Source organism: Anopheles stephensi, chromosome 3, assembly GCF_013141755.1.
Source record: "Anopheles stephensi strain Indian chromosome 3, UCI_ANSTEP_V1.0, whole genome shotgun sequence".
Taxonomy (NCBI): Eukaryota; Metazoa; Arthropoda; class Insecta; order Diptera; family Culicidae; genus Anopheles; species Anopheles stephensi.
In genome coordinates, this window is record NC_050203.1 from 83,226,486 (window position 1) to 83,245,913 (window position 19,428).

General features: G+C 51.1%; 1 protein-coding gene across 1 annotated transcript; it reads left to right on the forward strand.

The window, feature by feature from the left end:
* The first annotated feature begins 74 nt into the window (after window positions 1-74).
* Window positions 75-19,317, forward strand: LOC118513758 (transmembrane protein 131). The gene is made up of 4 exons (XM_036059932.1): window positions 75-195; window positions 1,345-4,936; window positions 10,136-13,150; window positions 15,850-19,317. Exons 2-4 carry the CDS (start codon window positions 2,363-2,365, stop codon window positions 17,881-17,883), a joined length of 7,623 nt encoding a protein of 2,540 aa, XP_035915825.1. The 5' UTR covers window positions 75-195; window positions 1,345-2,362; the 3' UTR covers window positions 17,884-19,317.
* Window positions 19,318-19,428: the final 111 nt, after the last annotated feature.

Consider the following 19,428-nt stretch of genomic DNA (forward strand, 5'->3'; position numbering starts at 1 on the left):
AACCACAACAAAATCCCTCCAATACCATCGGCCCGCTCTGAACCCAACGCTATAAACGCATGGCCCGTTAGTCACGAGACGTCAGTCGGCCAGTACGGATGAATCGTGCGCTGCGAAAGAAACAGGGGCAGCAGGATCGAACGAGTTTTAGTTGCAAGAAAAGGCAAAACAATAGCGTCGCGAGCGAAAATAACGGTACGGTTTGCCCGTGCGGTAAAGATGGCAAATCTTTGCCGATAGTGACAATTCGACAGTACGCCGAACGTGTGCTCTGTGTTTTGTGGTCGTTAAGTGAAGATCTGTGTGTTGAAAAAAAAAGACCCGCTCCACCATCGTTCACACACGTACACACATCCTGCTGAGGGTTTTGCGAATTCAATCGGTCGGTCTCGGGTTGCTTCGCACGGGGTTGAACATTCTGCTCACCTTTGCTGGCCGCGAACTTATTTACGGAAACGTAACACCCGCCACTGTGTGGGCCGTGCCGCTGCCAACAACGGAGGCCCTTTTTTCGCGAACCCACCCAACAACACACACACCATTTTTCACGGTGCTGTGTGAGTCGAGCAGTAGTTTTCTTCGGATGCAATCGGATGATTTTCCCTTGGCCCGCTTGACAGAAACCGCTCCTCGATAGCTCCTTTTTTGCGCGTACCACCCGCCAGCCTCCTTTCTGCCTCTTCCCCTTGTACCCCCGCGCTGTCGTTCAAGAACGGAAGGACACGGGATTGTGGTGTGTGTGCGTGTGAGTTTTACCTGATGTTTTCCTTTTAACAAAATCCCTCTCCACCCCGTACACCCCAGTTCCTCCCAATTCCCCGAAGGTGACAGACCGCAGAAGCGGCTAGGAAACGCGTGTCTTCTCTGTGTGTGATTCGAGGAAAATAGCGCTCGCGAAGGCAACTGGTTGTCGCCCAGTGTGCGGTGATCTTTAGCAGAGGGTTTTAGAGGCTTCGGAAAACGCGTGGTGTTGTGAGCGCCCGGTTCTGTGTAACTCGTGGTAACCTCGCTTTTAACCTGAAAATTCGCCTACTCCGTGAACGAATTTCGTATTCCCATATTTCCAAGAAGCAACCGCGCTGGAGTTGTTGGATGGAAATCTAATTGCGTATGCATAAGCGCGTGTGAGTGTGTGTGTGTGTGCGGTTTTGTTTGTGTCACTTCGACCTCGTGCGCGATTGTTGTGTGTTCCGTTTTATCTCATCATTTTACACGAGTGGCTGGCTGGCTAGCTAGCTGGCTGGCGCTATCCTTATCGTGTGTTTTTGTGTGTGTGAAAAAACCAACCACAAAATATCATCTTCCCTCTCTCTTTCTCTCTCTCTCCTTTCCTACACATCACAGCGAAACAACGTGCGTGCGTGCGTGCAAGTGTGTGTGAAATTGTTGTTTTTTTTTTAAAGCGAAACCACAAGGCTGCTGTCCAAAAAGGAGAACAACGACTGCGCGCCATCTGGTCTCCAAACGCGAAATGCTGCTGGATGCGGTGTAACGCTGCCTGTCAGTGCGAGTCCGGTGGAGAATCGTTGATTCCCCAAATCGCGTAAGAGAACGACATCCGGACGCGCTGAACACTCCGTCAGCAGCACCGGTTGTCTGTGGGGCAGAAAATATGAGCTGGCTGTCGTCGTTAACATCCCGTGATCAGCGGCAGTCCCAGCAGCAGCAGCAGCAGCAACAGCCACTAACACTGACCAACCAAATGCGGCGAAGTTTGCCGCCTATCAGCTGCACACTTTTAGCGAAAAAACGCAGCAACCGCTGCAGCAGCAGCTTCTACGGCAACAGCAGCAGCATTGCCGGTACAGCGAAGGGTGGTGAAAAGTGAATGACAAAAATAAATAGGAAAAGCAGGCGAGTGCGAGTGAGAAAAGTGCAACGTTTTCTTGTTGTGAAGAAGAAAGTGGTGTGTGAAACAAACGAATATATCCACACGACGACTGTGTGCACGCGTTCAGCCCTCGAGAGTGCATCCTTGACAAAGTAGGTCTCCCTGTGCGTGCGTGTGTGTGTGAGTGCGTGTGTCGTTGCATCCGAGCAGAAGAAGGCAACGGCAACAGCCAGCTGCTGCTGCTGCCTCGTGTATCTTGAGTTGCTCTACGGTTGCCTCCGAGTTTCCTTTGCGTGTGGTGTGACAGAAAGTGTGGTGAAAAAAGAAAATCTAAATCCGAAGAGCGAAGAAAAGAAGCAACAGAATCGTGCGTGTGTGTGAGGGCGTTGCGTGAGGGCAAATTCGACCACGCGGTGTGTGCGTGTGTGTTTAGGTCGACACGGAGACGACAAGTAGTAGGAGGCCTCATCGACGGCTTCAAGACGGCATCATCACACCAAAGCAACAGTCCACTCCAACACCAACTTCACCATGTTCGCAGTAGGCAGTGAAGAGAACCATGGCCGGACGAGCCGAAGCAGCAACAACAGTCGACACAACCGATGGACGGCACGGTTCCTGGGGCTAGTGCTGTTGGTACTGCTGCAGCTTGAATCGCAGGTGCACTTTCAGCCCGTCGCAGCCACACCGGAAGATACATCTGCTTCTTCTTCCTCCTCCTCCTCCTCCACCTCCACCTCCACCACATCTTCATCTTCCCGCGCAGCACAGTCCGGTTCGACATCCGGCACCCAGTCTGGATCCTCGTCCTCCTCGTCCCTAATCGACGGGATCATCCTCGACGAGAACAGCTTGCTGCTGAGTGCGGGCCAGAAAATACTCAGCGAGGAGGCGGCCACCCATCTGTTCTTTCACCCGCCCGCGCTCAACTTTGCCGACCGATCGATCGGCGATCCGCACAACCAGCTGGTGGTGCTGTTCAATCGGCACAAAAACCGCAGCGTCTACCTAGGCTCCATCTCCGGCAGTACGGCCGAATTTTCCAGCTCGTACTTCAAGGAGAAGGTGATCCCGCCCGGTGGCAACACAAGCTTCAACGTGGTGTTCCTGCCCCGCAAGCTGGGCGCCGCGGATGGATCCCTGCTCGTGCACACCTCGTTCGGGATGCTCCGGTATGTGGTGCAGGGCGAGGGCATCGAATGTCCGTACCGGTTACGACCGCTCGTCGGGTTGCAGGCCCCCCTGAACGCGACCCTCTCGCCCGAGATCACCCTGTACAACCCGCACGACACACCGCTCCAGATTGTGGAGGTGTACAGTAGCGGGGGGAACTTTCAGCTCGAGCTGCCGAGCGGCGCACAGGAAGGGCCGCAAACGCTGTGGGAAATCCCGCCGCACAGTACGCGCACGGTGATAAGGGTGCGGTTTCATGCGCGCACCCCCGGCAATCATATCGCGTACGTACGGATCAAGATCTCAGGCGGTGCGGCCAACCCGGCGCTCGTCGATAAGATGCTAGTCGTGCCGATCGAGGTGGAAATCTCGAAAGAGACGGGCCTGTACTCGCGTATACCGTTTCTGGAGCTGGGCATCACCTCGTCCCTGTCCGGAGCGGAGGTCGTCAGCGCAACGACGGCAGCCAGACGTACTACGGCGGCGACCGCACTGGCCGCGCCGGTAGACGACAGCGAGTTTGGGCTGAGCGTACGAACCGGGCGCAATGTGACGCGGCTCAGCCTAGACCTGTACAACTCGGGCAGTCAGCTGGTGCGGGTGAAGAGTTGGCTGGTGCAGGCGGATGACGCGGAATCGGTGCGATGTTTGCAGGTGCTGGTTGCGGAAGGACCGACGCTGCACGTCGAGTTCGATTGGTCCAAGTTGACGAGCGATCGGCGGCATATAAGCGGGCGAATATTGCTTAAGCTGGAACGAATACTATCCGCATCGGACGACGGGGAACAGGGGATAGGGGATGAGGAAGAGACAGAGGAGGATGGAGAGCAGCAGCAGGAGGAGCTTCACAGTCAAGAAGAATCCACGAGCCGGAGTACGTACAAGTATGAGCAAGAGGTTATCCGGACACGGACGAGCGAGTACGAAGGCGGGACTGCTGCTGCTGCTAGCACCACGGAGGACGGAGCGGAAGGCACGGAACGGGCAAAGGTTGTGCCGAGCGTCTACTATATACCGTTCGCTGGCGAGGTGTTGAAAGGAAGCATCCAGTACAATGAGGAAGCGTTACGGTTTCTGCTTCCTTCTGCCCAGCAGCACGCCCAAGGCACATCCTCCGACGGGAAGATGGATAAGGAAGAGGAGGAGAGTGGTGGTGGTGGTGGTGGTCGGGGACGGCCACTAGTCGTCCGGAATCACTTTAACGTGCCATTGTCCATCACGAACATTAGCGTACCTGAGAACTGTTCGCGATATTTCGCGATCGAGAACTTCCGGCCGGTCGTGCTGCAGCCGAACGATGAGCGCACGCTGCTACGAATCCACCGACTGGCCAGCATCGACGACCGCCGCCAGTTCACCTACTTCACGTCGCTGCGACTCGCGACCAACATCAGCGACTACGAGCTGCCGGTGCTGGGGTACAGTGGACGGTTGGAGCGGCTCCTATCGCCCACCGTCCGGGACGCATCGTTACTAACGCCGACCGGGCTCGTTCAACCGCAAAAGCCGGCGGCGGAGGAAGCGGAGCAGGTGGACGGTGATGCGCAGGAGCTAGACTTTGGTGTGCTGCCGATCGCAACGATCGGTGAGGCGCTGGTGGCGTTCCGCAATCCGAACCCCATCCCCATACCGATCATCCACTGGAAGGGCGCGATCACGTCTGAGGCGGCGGTCGGAGCGCCCACGATCACGGTCATTCTGCGGGGTTGTGGGCCGCTCCGGCTGGACGGGTTGGTGTTTTGCCACACGGTGCAGCCGGGCGAGTGGATCGTGTACCAGATCAGCGTGCAGAGCGGCACGATTGACAGCTACCAGGGTCGGTTCACGGTCAAGACGGACTACGAGGAGATCGTGACGCCGCTCCGGTTTACCACGGCCGTCGGCGAGCTGCACCTGATGCGTGATCGGTTGCGCTTTGACGATTGTTTTCCGGTAAGTGTGAGCGATTGCGATTGTGGGGCGGAGAAGATTGGGTTGTAGAGGGAACAGTTGAAAGGCATGCTGGCGTGACGAAGCGGCGGTAGAGAGACATTTATGGCAAAGCGCAATGTGGGCTAATTGATCAAGGATAGCTCTGGGACCTCTGGATTGCATTTCCAGTTGGACTAACTGTTTGCATGACATGGACTGGAGGGTTAGAAGTGGATTCGTTGAGCCTTTTGAGGATTCGTTGAGGTCAAGGATTCAAATGAATATTGCGACTAACAATTCGTCTTATTTTCCCTGCTTTATTTCAAATTCTCTGTTAAGAATTAAAGTCTTTGTAGAGACTAATTTAACTGATAACTGATCTGAAGTGTTTTAAGTTACAAGAGTATTGCAAACGATAAGTAAGGTGCCCACAATCACATATTCTTATTTAGTGCTCACAATACTAGCTGAGCCTTTCTCGAGTGTCGATTTTGCTCGTCGATTTAGTGTACTTAGTTCGTGCTCCCGTCTTGAGTTCAAATCTGATACAACCTACTCCAAAGTAATGCCAGGATTTATCATCAAGCTACGGAGTAAAAAGAAGCTTTGCAAGTCACCGAGTGGTTGAGATTATCTAGTACTTCGTATCACCAAATAACGAAAAGTCAAGAATCATCCTGGCCTTGTTAATTTATTGATAATTTTGGTATTAATTTATGACGAGCTCAGTGTGGAATTCGTTAAATATGAGTAATGCTTAATGACTATTGCCATAAACATTAACTTGCATACAAATCCTACAAGAATTTGAATAACAATATGGAGCAAAAGTGGTGTCCCTGGCTACAGTGCAGTAACTTGACCCTAACTACCAAACGCGTACGTGTCGCTGGCTTGCTTTCCTTGATCGTGTCGCGATCGGATCACCGCCTTCATCACCCAACTCTGAAGCATATACTGCCCAATATCCGTTTCGGCGTTATTTTTGGTTCTGTTTAGTGAAAGTTTACCCATGTCACACGCTAAATCCCAACCGCAGTCCAGCGCAGGAGAAGAAGCAAAAGAAAACAAACCCCACTACCCTCCCGCGAAAAATCTCCCAACGCCGGTTTGCGAGTTTGCGCGCGGGATCGATCGTAACGCCGCGAACAAAAATCTCCATTAATGGTGCTGGATTTCTTCGGCGATCGGCCGTAAATGAGCGACCCCCCGGCTGAAAGGAGAGGCGTCGTTGGCAGAAAAATGTTGCCAAATGGGAAACAAGTTCGCGAGCGCGCGCGACTTGGCGGACACAATGCTGTGGACCGGGACAAAATGTATGCAAAATGTTGCTCCGCAGTTTCAGACGAAAAACTGGCGACAGGATTTTTGTTTGCTGTTGTTTGTTGTCTTTGGAGCAGTTGGAGCAGTTTTATGAGTATATTTTTAAGACGAGTAGAGAGTTGAGGAGAGGAGAAGGATTAAGCACCGGGAGGGAAGTAGGGACAAAAAGAGGGGAGGGATAGGAAAGTAGGGAACAATACTGGAAACTTGTTCATTTTTGTTTCTACTAACACTACTCCAATGAAATTAGTTCTTTCTTTCAACGCTTTTTACCCCTGTGTTTGGTTAATTGGGGCGGTCCGGTGGCCGAGGCAATAACGGCGCCGATCTTCACACGGCAGAACCCGGGATTCAAATCCCATCCAGACCGCCTCCCCGTACGAAAGCCAGCAATGGCAGGCCGAGACCTCTCGAGGTTTTTAGTGCCAAAGAAGAAGAAGAAGTTTGTTTAATACCACTCTTTATCCGGCTTCAAGTCCAAATGAAGGAGTTGTATTAGCCCTGCAGAGAAAGCCATATTTCACTTCCGAATGTAACCAACAATGAGCGGCTTTACTTATTCGATTAATAATATTGATAAAGCGTTTGATAAGCCACTGCGCAGGAGAACAACTCCCATCTGACCTTATCGAACGATATATAACCGCCTTGTTGTGTGGTCGAATTTCCGTCGCATAGTCTTGCGGTTGTTGCGTTGAGTTTTTCCCCCCATTTTTTTTCGTAATTATTTATGCGATAATGTAGTGGGAAACCCCCCCGGCAAGAAGACGGGTGATGCTTTTAACTGCTTTTGTTTGGTGTAAAAATATCCTCAACTCTATTTTAGGCTTAATTGGTTGAGTGCAAAGGAAGGAAGATTTTGTGCAAAGGGAGAAGGAGATTCAGTCGAACAAAACTGGTTTGGGCCGACGTTCTGACGAACGGAATGCATTTTTAGTCTAAAATTAATATTATCTATAATTTATGATAAATGATTTTTTCTCTTCACAACCATAGGAGAAATCAACAAGATACGGAAACGGTCAGAAGCATGACCTTTTGAGGCTTTTTTAAACTAAACTTGGAACAATTTTCAGAGTATGCAAATTCACCGGGGCAGATGTGGTGCGTCCACTATGCATCCTTGAAATAGAATACCGGCTTTCGAGGAGGTTATGCGCTTCCGATCGGAAGTTTCAGAAGGCTGAAGAAAATACGCATTTGAATCTTATCTAAATAATCGTAACATGTCAATTTATCTGCCCACCACCGCCACAAGTGGCTCACGTGTTTGATCAGCTGTGTCACGAATCAGCTTTTTGCGTGACATATTCTAGCAATCGGGCCAGATTTTTTTCCCAGCTGCAAATACGCAGTTCTACAGATTTCGCACTTGATAAATGGCGATGGCGCGTAGAAGACAACTCCCCCACACTCCAGCGTGCGCCGTCTCGCAAGATGGATCTGTGAGAGTCTGAAGTGGCTGGTGGCTGTTATAATTATCGCTTTTTTTGTTGTTGAGTGGGTGACATAGCCGATCGAAACGAGACTTATCATAAAGAGAGATGAAAATCAATAGCTTGTAGTAGAGGGCACTACTCTGCTCCACGTCCACACTCGTCCAGCTCGAGCTGGAATTTCGTCGGTTCGATCTCCCGTGCCTCTCGGGTTGCTAGGTTGGGTGGGAATTATGCTGTGTGTATCGTTGTTGGCTGCGATCCATTTTTGGCTTCCATTCGTAACATACTCACGTGCTCTCGGACACGATAAAACACACACCTGGGACACCGATAATGTCTTGTTGCATTTTTATCGTGCCGTGCGATAAGGCGCATAAGGCGGGAGGCTCTCAGTGGGACAGATGTGTGTGGTTCAACGAATTTTGTGTCCCCACTTTCCCATGCAGACTGTTGTCTAGACGAGGCGAAGGTTTAGCCAGCCCCCACAGATACCTATATATCGTATCGGAACAGAAGGCCATCTTATCGCGGTAGCGGCAGCAGCAACCCCAAAAAAGGAGCAACAATCTGGTGTGCGCAATTGGTTTGCACTTTCAGATGAACTGCTTCCCCCCACACTTGCACACCAAGCCACACACACGCTCTCTCGGCCCACTGTCCGTGTTCCCATTTGCGGCGGTTTGTGTACCCAGCTCTTCCCGAGCAGATCGTGGTTTTGCATTACAATCGAGCAAGTCGCGCGCACTGTTGTTGCGTTGTGATGCTTCCTTGTGTATATCGGCATGATGGGGGCACGTTTTGTTTGTTCTGGCGATTATCAGCTCCGAATCAAACCGCAGCACCAGAGACGCTAGACAACAACAACACAGTGGTCTCCACACGATGGGCACTCCAACCAAAAAAAATGAATCTAGAGGACTACTGGACGAGATTGCCGAATCATGGACAATCCACAAGAGGCGGGAGTCGGTTTTTACGACGACTGATAAGAGAGGTATGTTTTCGTAAGTGACCTTGCAAGTGGTCATACTTTACCCCGTCTGTCTGTGTCTCAAGCGTTAGCTCTGCCCGCGCGAGCGCTGTTTTGTAAGTTCTCGAATCAGCCATCAATCGAGCTGATAATGAAGATGATGATGAAGCACGATCATCACGATCACGGGATTTGCAACGGACTATCAAGTCTCAACGTTGCTTCCGGATCAGCCACTAATCACAACTACCTGGCGCCGTTTGGTGGATGAAGCTGTCGGAGGATAGAAACTGGGCCACTCGGTCCAAAGTGTTTGTTTGTAGTTCGATGTGCAATGGGGTATTGGGGACGGAAGTGAGGATCTTCGACGACTGCATCACTGATAGTGATCGTCGACAGCAGCATAACGATGTAAGATGATCATTACGAACGGCGTAAGGGCAGTAGGAAAAGGGACTGTTGTCAATCAATCGAGAATCGGCGCTAGGTCCTTGCGAGGCAGCAACATGCTTCAAGACACAAGACAGTCGATTGTTGTTGGGCTAGTAGAATATTCTACGATGAGCCTAATTGCTTCTCTACTTGGAGCTTGGAGGTTAGCAGTCGGGATCATCTTCATTGGCGTAGTTCATCAACTGGTCTGGTGAGGTTTATGGATCATCAGAAGATAACATTTAACAATTCCAGAGTTAATGGGACCCCGGACATCCACCAAAAAATCTGTATCCACGCAAATTGTTTAGAATGTTGAAGTCCTGTGCCCATTGGGCTAATCTTGAAGTGTCCAGTATATCGAATTAAATTGTTTATACTCTGATCTTCGATGAACTCTATATTTTCTCCCATCGGCTCTGAAGATTGTCTCAAAATATTTTCTTTACCTTAGATTTCTCTATGCATCAAGGACCCGTATTGCTATTTTAGTGTGACCATGGAGGTCAACAAAAAATGCTGCGTAACTAAAATCGTGCCAAAAGTATTCCAGCCTAGGCCGGGAGAACTTATTAAGCACGCAGCAAATATAATCTTTGCCTCTTTTTCTCTGCTCTCAATCATTAATCAATTGCAAATGAACTCGGCATGGCAGCAGCGGTCACGTAGAATCGATTTCCAATTGCTGCTGTTCCTATACGGCCGTAAGTAGGCTTTAAGGCTATGCATAAGAATGTAGATAGAGCGACGGGGGGTTTGTTTTTGGTAGGTTAGTTCTATCGATTTGATTAATTGTCTTCAGAATAGGACGCGGATATCGTACGCATGTTTTACCTCACCAATTCAAACAACCGTTCACATAGAAAAGTGGCAAAAATAAAGACAATCACGGCGACGACGACGACGACGAATCCGAGGAACAAAAAAACAAAAAATGGCAATATGTAAATGTCCCTCTGCGCGCTGCATTTCACAATTGCTTTCACTTTTCACAAACTGGTTTGCATTTGTGTGGGTATCGCACTTCATTCTCTTCTCCTTTTCCTTTTCTTTCAGGGGAAGCTATGCTCACTGTCACTGCTGGCCGCCTCCAGCTTTCCGACCAAGATCCAGATCGAAAGTATCCGGACGGATGTGCCCGGCTTAAGCTACGAGTTCCTATCGCCGGACAAGCAGCGACCGCTCGCACCGAATCAACCGGTCGCCCTCTATCCGGACACGGTGACCAGCATCGGTCGGTTAACGCTCGACCCGAAGGCTCACTGTGGTCCGGCCGATTGTTACAGCAGCTTCGATCTGCTCTCGAAACCGTTCGGAGTCAAGTGGATGGCCACGCTGGATTGCTATGAGCAGTACCGGCGACTGGACAGTGATAAGCTGCTGCAGCAGCTACAGCGGTACGCGGAGATGCGCCAACGGTTAACGAGCGTCCATTTCCAGGTGCTGGCCGAATCGAGCCGAAGGTTCGATTTTAACGCAAGCGTCGGTCTGGTGTGGCCCAAGCTGCTGGACGAGAATGTGTTCTTTCCGACGCTCCAGGTGGAGCAGGAAGCGGTCCGGCTGATCACGATCAACAATCCCTCGGATCAGATACTGTTCGTGCATCTGGTACTGCACGACGTGGCCATCCACGGCCGGCAACCGATAGTGGACGGTGGTGGTGGTGGTGGTGGTGGTGCGGGTGGCGGCATCAACTTACCTCCGGAGGTGCTAACCGCCTGCGACAACTGTACGCTGAGCGAGGAGAGCGTGTTTTCCTTCTTCCTGTTCGACAGTGACGACATCTACGTCAACTACGTGAAGCCACAATCGTTTCTGCGGATTGCGATCAAGTTCAGTGCCCACCTGCCCGGCACCTACTCGACCGTCCTGTACATGCGCAACAATCTCACGCTAATCGACGCCGCCTGGATACAGGCACGGGCGGTAGTCCCGCTCTTCAAATTCGGCAATCGGCGTCCCGGTTCACCAACGGCGCTGCAGTTTGAAATAACGGAAAAGCACGCTCAGCCGTGCTACGATTGGTACTATCGCCAATTGCGGTCCGAGGGTCGCTTGCGGGAGTACGAAATAGACGCCGAAGGCCATCGGCATGAGATGGTGAAACAGGATGAAGGGGCGGCAGGAGGAGGCACAGACAGGGAGCGGAAGGACTTTGTGGTGGAAACGCGACGCACGTTTACGGCGCGCAACTACGGCGAGGTACCGATCCTGATATCCGCGATCCGGATCGAGGAAACGCCGTGCGAAGGTTTCGGCTTCAAGGTGCTGGACTGCACGCCCTTCGAGCTCGCTCCGAACGCCAGCCGGAAGATTGAGATTGCGTTCGCGCCCGACTTTACGCTCTCGCGCGTCGTGCGCACGCTGCACTTCGACACGAACATTAACCAGTTCTCGGTGAACTTTACGCTGCTGGGCACGGTACCGATGCACCGGTTGGATGTGTGCAATCGGGCGCTACCACGGCCCTGGTTCGAGTACTGGTTCCGGGCAGTGCTGTTTGTGGTGCTGCCGACTGTGCTGTTCGGAACGCTGGCGGTAGCCGTGCTCGACTCGAACCGCGTCCTGCGGATCCATTTTTTGAGCCTCGTGCGCGAGAAAGGTCCGCTGCAGCCGCCGCTTGATCTACGGCAGATCGCGCTCCAGCATTCGAACACTAGCAGCGGGGATGCGGCGGGAGGAAAGGAATCCACCGGACGGGTGACCGTTGGAGCAACGAATCAAAACGGTAGCGTGCTCAGCACGTCCTCCACGGTAATATCCCGAAGCAACCGTAAGCCGGAACGTAAGAACGGTACACACTCGAAGGGGGCTGGAGCAGGGTTGCAGAACGGCAGTGCGAGCAGTGGAGTCTTTTCGGGGGAGAGTACGCCCAGTCGATTCAATCGTAGCTGGACGGATTTTACATCAAAGCTTGGTGCAACGGCCAAACCCATCCTTGCTGCTGCTTCACCCACTGCTCAAAAGGCGTCCTCCTCGCCGCTGGATCGGGCCCCACCTGCATCTCTTTCGAAGAGTCGTCGCTCAATAACTCCGTCGAAAGAGCAGCAGTCACTAAGTTCGGAAGCCCAGTCCCAACCAGCACCCAGCAGTAGCGACAGCGCTGGAGCAGCAACCAAAGACAGAACGAAGGCATCAGCCCCCACGTCCACACCCGAAACGGAAAGCGTGAAAAGCGCAAAGAATGGACCGCTGTTCGGTGCGAAACCGGCACCACCGCCGATCAGCTCTTTAACCAGTGACTTAACCGGCGTGCTTGAATCAAATTCAACCGCCACCAGCAAACAACATCACCATTCGACTTCGTCGTCGTCCTCACTATCATCATCGTCCTCATCATCGGTGGCCGCCGCGGAAGAGCCAGCTGCCGAGGAGCGGCACATTTCGTCCACCGGCTCGTTGTCCCTTTCTTCCTCCTCAACCTGCTCATCGTCATCATCGTCCTCGTCGTCGTCATCATCATCCGGATCGTCGACGACATCCTCGTCGTCTTCGTCACCATCGCCAACGTCGAAGCAGAATCATCCAGCAAACAAACAAAAGTCCGGCGCAACAAACCCGGCGACAGCCAGCACCAAAACGAACGTGAAGAAAACGAAAAGCTTACCGGTGAGCTACGAATCGGTGGTCGTCTCGTTGGCATCGGTGTTTGCCGTCACCAGCAGCACGCTAGCGCGGACGGGCACCACCACCATCACAACCTATACTAGTCAGAAACCCGTGGCGGAAGTAACTGCATCGACGGTGGTCACAACGGCCACCGGAGCGTCACCCACTGCCGCGAAGGATGGGGTGTCCGCTGTGCAGATGCCGGCGAAGGAAACTGCGCCAAGTAAGCTGCGCCCCGGCGCATCGTTCGGACCGAACGGAACAGCGAAGTCCTCGGTGACCTCCACCAACAAACAGCAGGATGCGTCGTCGGGGATGAGCTGTGTAAAGGCGGGCAGTGAGAAGGTAAACGCTTTCAGCGGTACATCTGGTGCAGCCGACGGTGTTGGAAAGGAAAACAGTTCCTGTGGTAACATCATAAGCCAGGAGAAACTATCCCTCGGAAACGGAAATAGCGCACAGGTAAGAAGAATTGGATATATATCTGATGTCAGGTCAGACTTGAGCTCCTCGTTGTGTTGGAACTTCTTCGCACCTGGAATATCTAGTCTAACTCCTTAGGACTGGATTAGCGGAAATTTGTAGAAATTCCAGAGCTCAGTTTGGCTCGTTAATGTTTCAGATTGATAACGTCTGCACACTACAACTTCAGGATTCATCGGATGAAAAATGGGCAAAAATCAATTCATACATTATCGTAGTTAATCTACAGCCGGTAGTTCGATTTATAACCCCACTTAAAAAGTGTCTAGATGTTGGCGGACTCAGCTGCATGCTTGTCGATGATAGCTTCATTTATCAGTCTCATGCTTGAGGAGTAGAGAGATAGAGCGAAAGAGAGTCCCCCGAGAGTCGTAGCGGGGTACCGCCCTGGCTGATTGACGATAGCCGCGAAACGATTAATGGCCCACAATCGTACTCACGACAATGTTTGAGCGATGTCTCTCCCGGCGACTCGTGCCTCCGCCTGCAAGTCGTTTGTTTTTATCTAACGATGCGTTGCTGCGAAAATTGCTTGTGCGTTGTGTTGCTGTTGTTCTCTCATTTCGCGCTACTGTTTGTTGTTATTCGATCGGGGTACGCATGCGCCGCCGCCTCCGGTGTAACGATACGGGGCGACTCTCGTGCGTATTGGCTGGTGTCGCACGTGAGCGCTCCGATTGTTGTGGGGATGGTTTCGGTGGGGGGCGGAAGCGCGGAAGAAAAGGGAATAGAGGGTAGGGAAGGATGACGCACGTGGTAGGGAGGTTGACCATCCCCATGTGCGCGGCTCCATGGAATGTTGCCGCGCATTCACAGCAGTCGGGCCGTGCGCGCGTACATGCTAAAGCGAAGAAACGATGGTTTACGTCGTCGTCGTACGGCGAGAATCTGCCGTGTTCACTCTTGCCCGATCTCGTGCCCGCAGAGTCATGCGATCGGTTATGCGCTAGATTACAACAAGCAGCTCTCGGCCCTGGGATGGTGTGTGACAAAGACGATCGAGTGTACAATAGCGAGGAGTGGAAGCAAGTCTTCCAATCACCAACCATATCACCCATCTCACGGTGACATACCGCGGGGACGTAGACGAGCTGTTGATGGCTTGTGCACACCAAGAATGTTTTTATTTATTTTAGAACTCAAAAACAAACGGCACAACACAGACACAGGGAGAGGGACATGCTCGTTCTCGCGGTGGCTTCAGAATCGATCCTGGTGCAGGGATCGCCAAACTTGGCCCCGAGAGTGAAGCGCATTTCGGCTCCGGATGATCCGGATTGATATCAGCGAGGATATTTTATTGCTCGAATGCGTACAATGTCAGCATCTTGTTATGTGCTGGAACAAAATCAAGAGATTACAGAAGAAAAATTGTTTAAAATTACATTCTTGTCTCGTCACAACAGCTTGCCTCGTTCCCTGAGCTAATCGATTCGAGGTTTATTTGTTCTGCTCTCGGCAAGCATACATGAAATGAAGGGCGAAGGAACTCTCAGCTGAACAATCAATGGTGTTGGTTGTTACATCGGACTGATTGTTTTTATTGGGAGCTTCTCACAAGGTTTGTTTGGAGAGTGTCTTCGTCGTCTTTGTCTTTGGTTCTACAACTTCGAAACAACCTGACCTTCCATCGGCTCCGGAGCTCAAGCAAAAGGTGAAGTCGGCTTTGGAGCGGCTCGGATGCTTTCTTTCGGAGGCACCCTAGTCGCTTAACAACATATGAACAGGAAATGTGGAGTGGAGAAGGGGAGAGGAAGGGGAGTCATCATAGACCTTCTGAAATGCCGCTTGCTCTCCTTACTAGCTTACTACCACGCAGTTAGTGCGGTGCCCCTTTCGGAGCCGTCGGAGAGGAGCTGGCTCCGGAGCCCTTGGAGCGGAGCTGGAGCCGTCGGAACGAAGCCAGCTCTGGGCTGAGGTCGGTACCGGCTCTGGGAAGAAGTCGTAACCGGCTCCGGGATGAAGTCGGAGACGGCTCCGGGATGAAGTTGGAACCGGCTCAACAGCCGTGGCTCCGCTCTGGAGCGCCCATCACTAGTAGAGAGAGGGTTGGTCCAGACTGAACTCTAGCAACACTGTCCACATGAGTGCTCATGAGAATGTTTGCTTTTGATCGCGCTATTGTCAACGGCAAGTCAACGGACTTATGTTGGATCTTTAGAAACTTCTTTTTGTCCTGGTGAACGTGTTTATCAAACATTGATCGCAAGAGCATGATTTTTTTTCTTCCCGATTGGTTTGCCATTGTCGACAAGGAACGCACTGTTTGTTCCGCATAATGTCAACACACTCTCGGCTCGATTCCACTACAATGAAATGAAGCAGCTATTTCCCTGCCGAAAAGAATCGAACCCCGTGATCATTTCCTCTACCAGTGAGGCAGCAATTCAGGCAGCGAAAAGGGAAGAGTACCCAGCAGTGCCGCGTGTCTTAAAATTAGATTTCATTTCAGCCTTCAGTCTCCCATTGCTCGTATGGTGGCGCTCTCGAAAGAGCTTTGAACTTTGATAACATTAACACACCGTTACGTCACGAACGATTGTACACGATGTTTTCGCTCAAAATAACCTCAAAATAACCAAACGAGAGGCACACTGATAAAGCCAACCGATAATAATTCTCTGATACGCGTGTGTGTTTGTTTGTTTACGTTTTTTTTTTGCGTCTTCTCGTTTTAGGCTGTCGAGTCGTCCCTGCAGCAGCAGCATCAGCAACAGCAGCCCCAATCGAAGAAGTTTAGCAAAACACCTGGCCGTGAGCGTAAACCGAACCAAAGCAAGAAAGGCACGAACGGCAAAGGGCCGGCGACGGGCTACAAGGGAACGGCGCTTCAGTTTAACACACCCGCGCAACAACAGCACAAATCGACCACGCTCGGTACGCTGCTGCAGAATGCTTCCGTGCCGGTGGCGGTGTCTTCGTCGGCTTCGGCTGGTGGTGGTGTCACGGTTTGGGGAGAAAACTGTGCCCGATTCAGCGATGTCGTTGCCCAATCGGCGGCCACATCCTCCAAGTCGGTGGTAGGTGGAAAACAATCCACGGTTGGCTCGCTCCTGGAAGCTTTGCCATGGCTTTCCGGCGGTGGTGGCGGAAGCAACCAAGCCGCTGATAAGTCGGTGAACCATGCACGCTCACATGCGAGCTACGGGACGGCAACGGTATCAACCGCAGGAAGCACTCCAACCTATCGAAAGTCTCTACTGCACTCTCATCAGGATTCCGCCAGCAATGGTGCGGTCGCTTCTACCGCCAGCGCATCGAATCGCACGGAAATCGCAAAATCGAAGGACGATAGCTATATTGGTGGTACGCTCGAGAAGGAATGTTCGGCACCGTTTGTTGCGACCAGTAGTGCATCACCCGACCTCGGCCCAATCGGAACGTCGAAGAAATCGCCCACTGGTACCGGCGGTGCCGATGGCGATGGCGAAGACAGCGAAGGCATGATGGGTCGTATGGGAGGCAGGGTGGGATCGAATGTGGCGAACTGTTGGGAACCGTTTGTAGGCCCCGTTATCCACAATCCGACCCAGCTGGCGAGCGGTTCCGGTGCCGGTGAGTCTGCTGGCAAACCGATGAACGGTGACCAACAACGGTCGGACAGCTTCTTCTCGCAATCGTTTGCCGATTATCCGCACCGAGCGAGTGACCAGTACCGGGGCATTGGATCGAACGGAATGATGAATGGCATCGGTACGTCGTCGTTGCTTTCGATTGCTGGCCATCCGTTTACCGGCAATGGGGGTGCTAACCAGCAAACCGAGTCCGTCGGTAGCTCGGGACCGGTCGAGAATGATTTTATGGAAGCTCACTTCCATCCATCCGGTCAGCAGCAACATCTACAGCACCACCAGCAGCAACACAAACACCACGGTGGGTGGAACAGCAGCTCCACGATGGATGATGCGCATTTGTCGCAGTGGCCACTCGCTTCTTCGCACAAACCGTTGTCCTCGCAGTCGGGCGGTATGAATCAAAACTGGCGCTCGGCCGACCTGTGGAACAGTCTGAACGCTCAGCATCAGTACCAGCAGCAGCAACAACAGCAGATGGCGTACGAATCGGTCCTTCACTTTCACTCGCAGCTGGCAATGGCTGCGGCGGGAGCTAATCAGCTTTCTGGGACTTCACACCCGCTTCAGCAGCAGCAGCACCAACAGCAGCTAGGCCATCGTTCGGCGAATCTTAACGATGCGTGGCTCGGTACCGCGGGAATGGCTTCCGGTCAGACAACCGTTGCACCGCCGCCCGGCTTCTCCAATCATCATGGTTTGTCCTCGAGTCGGATGGTTTATCAGGATCATCAGCAGCAAGCATACAACATGCTCCTGCAGCATCGATTCCAACAACAACAACAACAACAGCAGCAGCAACAGCAGCAGCAACAACAACAATCGCAACAACCGCAACAACCGCAACAACAGCAGCAGCTCATCCGTCAACTTTCATCCGAAGAGACTTCCGGTGCTTCTTCGGGTGGTAACGGTTCGGGTTCTTCTACCGTTGATCCTACCTCTGGCGGGCAAACATCGGCAACAGCAGCAGCAGCAGCAGCAACTTCAACCGTATCAACATCATCCGGAACATCAACTTCCGGTTCCACTTCGTCCGCCTCCTCTACGTACAATCCATTTCAGCTTCCATCGATCTGGTCTCCGGCCAACAATATCGATGTGTGGGCCGCATCGGCCGGACCCTCGGAGGAAGCATAGACGGATACACCGGTTCGCTTTCGACCAGAAGCTGCATATATTTAAGTTGCTAAATAGTTGCTGTGAGATTTGTGCTGCAAAAACAAATATTCCTTTTTTTTTGCTTGCTTTAGTTTACGGCTCGAAATTTTGAAATCGAGAGGCATTGTTGAGGCTTGCAAGGCAAACTGTTTGAAAATATGGAAATTGAATTTTTGTCGTTCCTCACAGGACAAACAACACATTTGAACAGGGGATATTCATATTTCCTCAAAAATCCTTTTTTTTTAATTTAATAGAAATGGAAACAAAGCTTTGCCTTGCCATTTAAACCACAATCTAAGCGCACAATCTGTTTTCTCTGCAACTTTTGTTTTGTTTTAATTTCTTAATTTAGTTCTTCTGAACACATAGAGGTAATATGGCGACCGCTAGGTGTGTATGCCAGCAAACAATACTTTTTATACTTTTTTTTTTAAAGTTCTCCGTTCCATTGCACCAGAATGGCGAATGGATGATGGAGAGAGGGCGATTTTTAATTTTGTTCATCAATTTACTACCTTACTTCTCTTTACCCAATTTTTTTTTCTTTCATTTTTTCCTGAGCTTTAGTTCTTTATAACACACGTTTCTAACACACGAAGTTACACGTTTTGATTGCGTTGCGAGAAGATACTTTGAATTACATTTGAAATGAATATTATGCTGTGTATTAGGTGAATGTAATGTAGTTTTACTTTGATGCCGAGGTGCCGCGTGAGAGAGATGCTATGAAATTACTGTGTTTTTTAGCCCCCTAATTTCGTCGTTGTTGCACCGGAACGTTTTGCCGTAGTTTTGCTTACAATTTTCTGTTTGCACCAAATTGTATGAGATGCTGCTGCAACGGATAACGAAACACTATAAAGTAGCTGGATTATTTGCGATATCGAACAACTTAATGATAAACAAACGCCCCTTACTATTTGGCTCACCGGAAGGTAACGTTCGTTCGTTCGTTCGTTCGTTCGTTGGTGGTGTGAAAGCCCTCATTGGCAGCCCGCGATGAGGGCGAACAAAATATCTACAAAATACAACACAATATTACACACACACACAGAACCATAATATTACCTATATGCTGCTCGTACTAAGAAGGCATGCTGCTGTTGTGGGCCACACAAACACAGAAACCTGATGATGATAAGCTACTGTAATGCATGGATGGACGCTATGGACTAAACGAACAAAACTCTCGATAAATGATGATACGAACCGGCACGGTTAGTAGTGCAAGGATGATACTGACAAATGATGATGATGAAAAACGGACGAATAATGCGGCGGACCCTTTGCCGGGCGGCCTGTGCCTAGCAAGCGGTCACCGAAACGATTTGGATGAAATAAAAAAAAAAGCAAACAAAACGCATGCACACGAAAGGTGTGTAAAAAGGATGAAATAATCTGCAAACGAAAGCAATAGCAAGAAATGGTGTTTGTTTTTGAAGAAGGTAGTGGAAACGAGAAAACATTGAGCTGAAATTGTGAATACGGAGAATCTGTAACGGCAAACGGCCAAATTTCAAC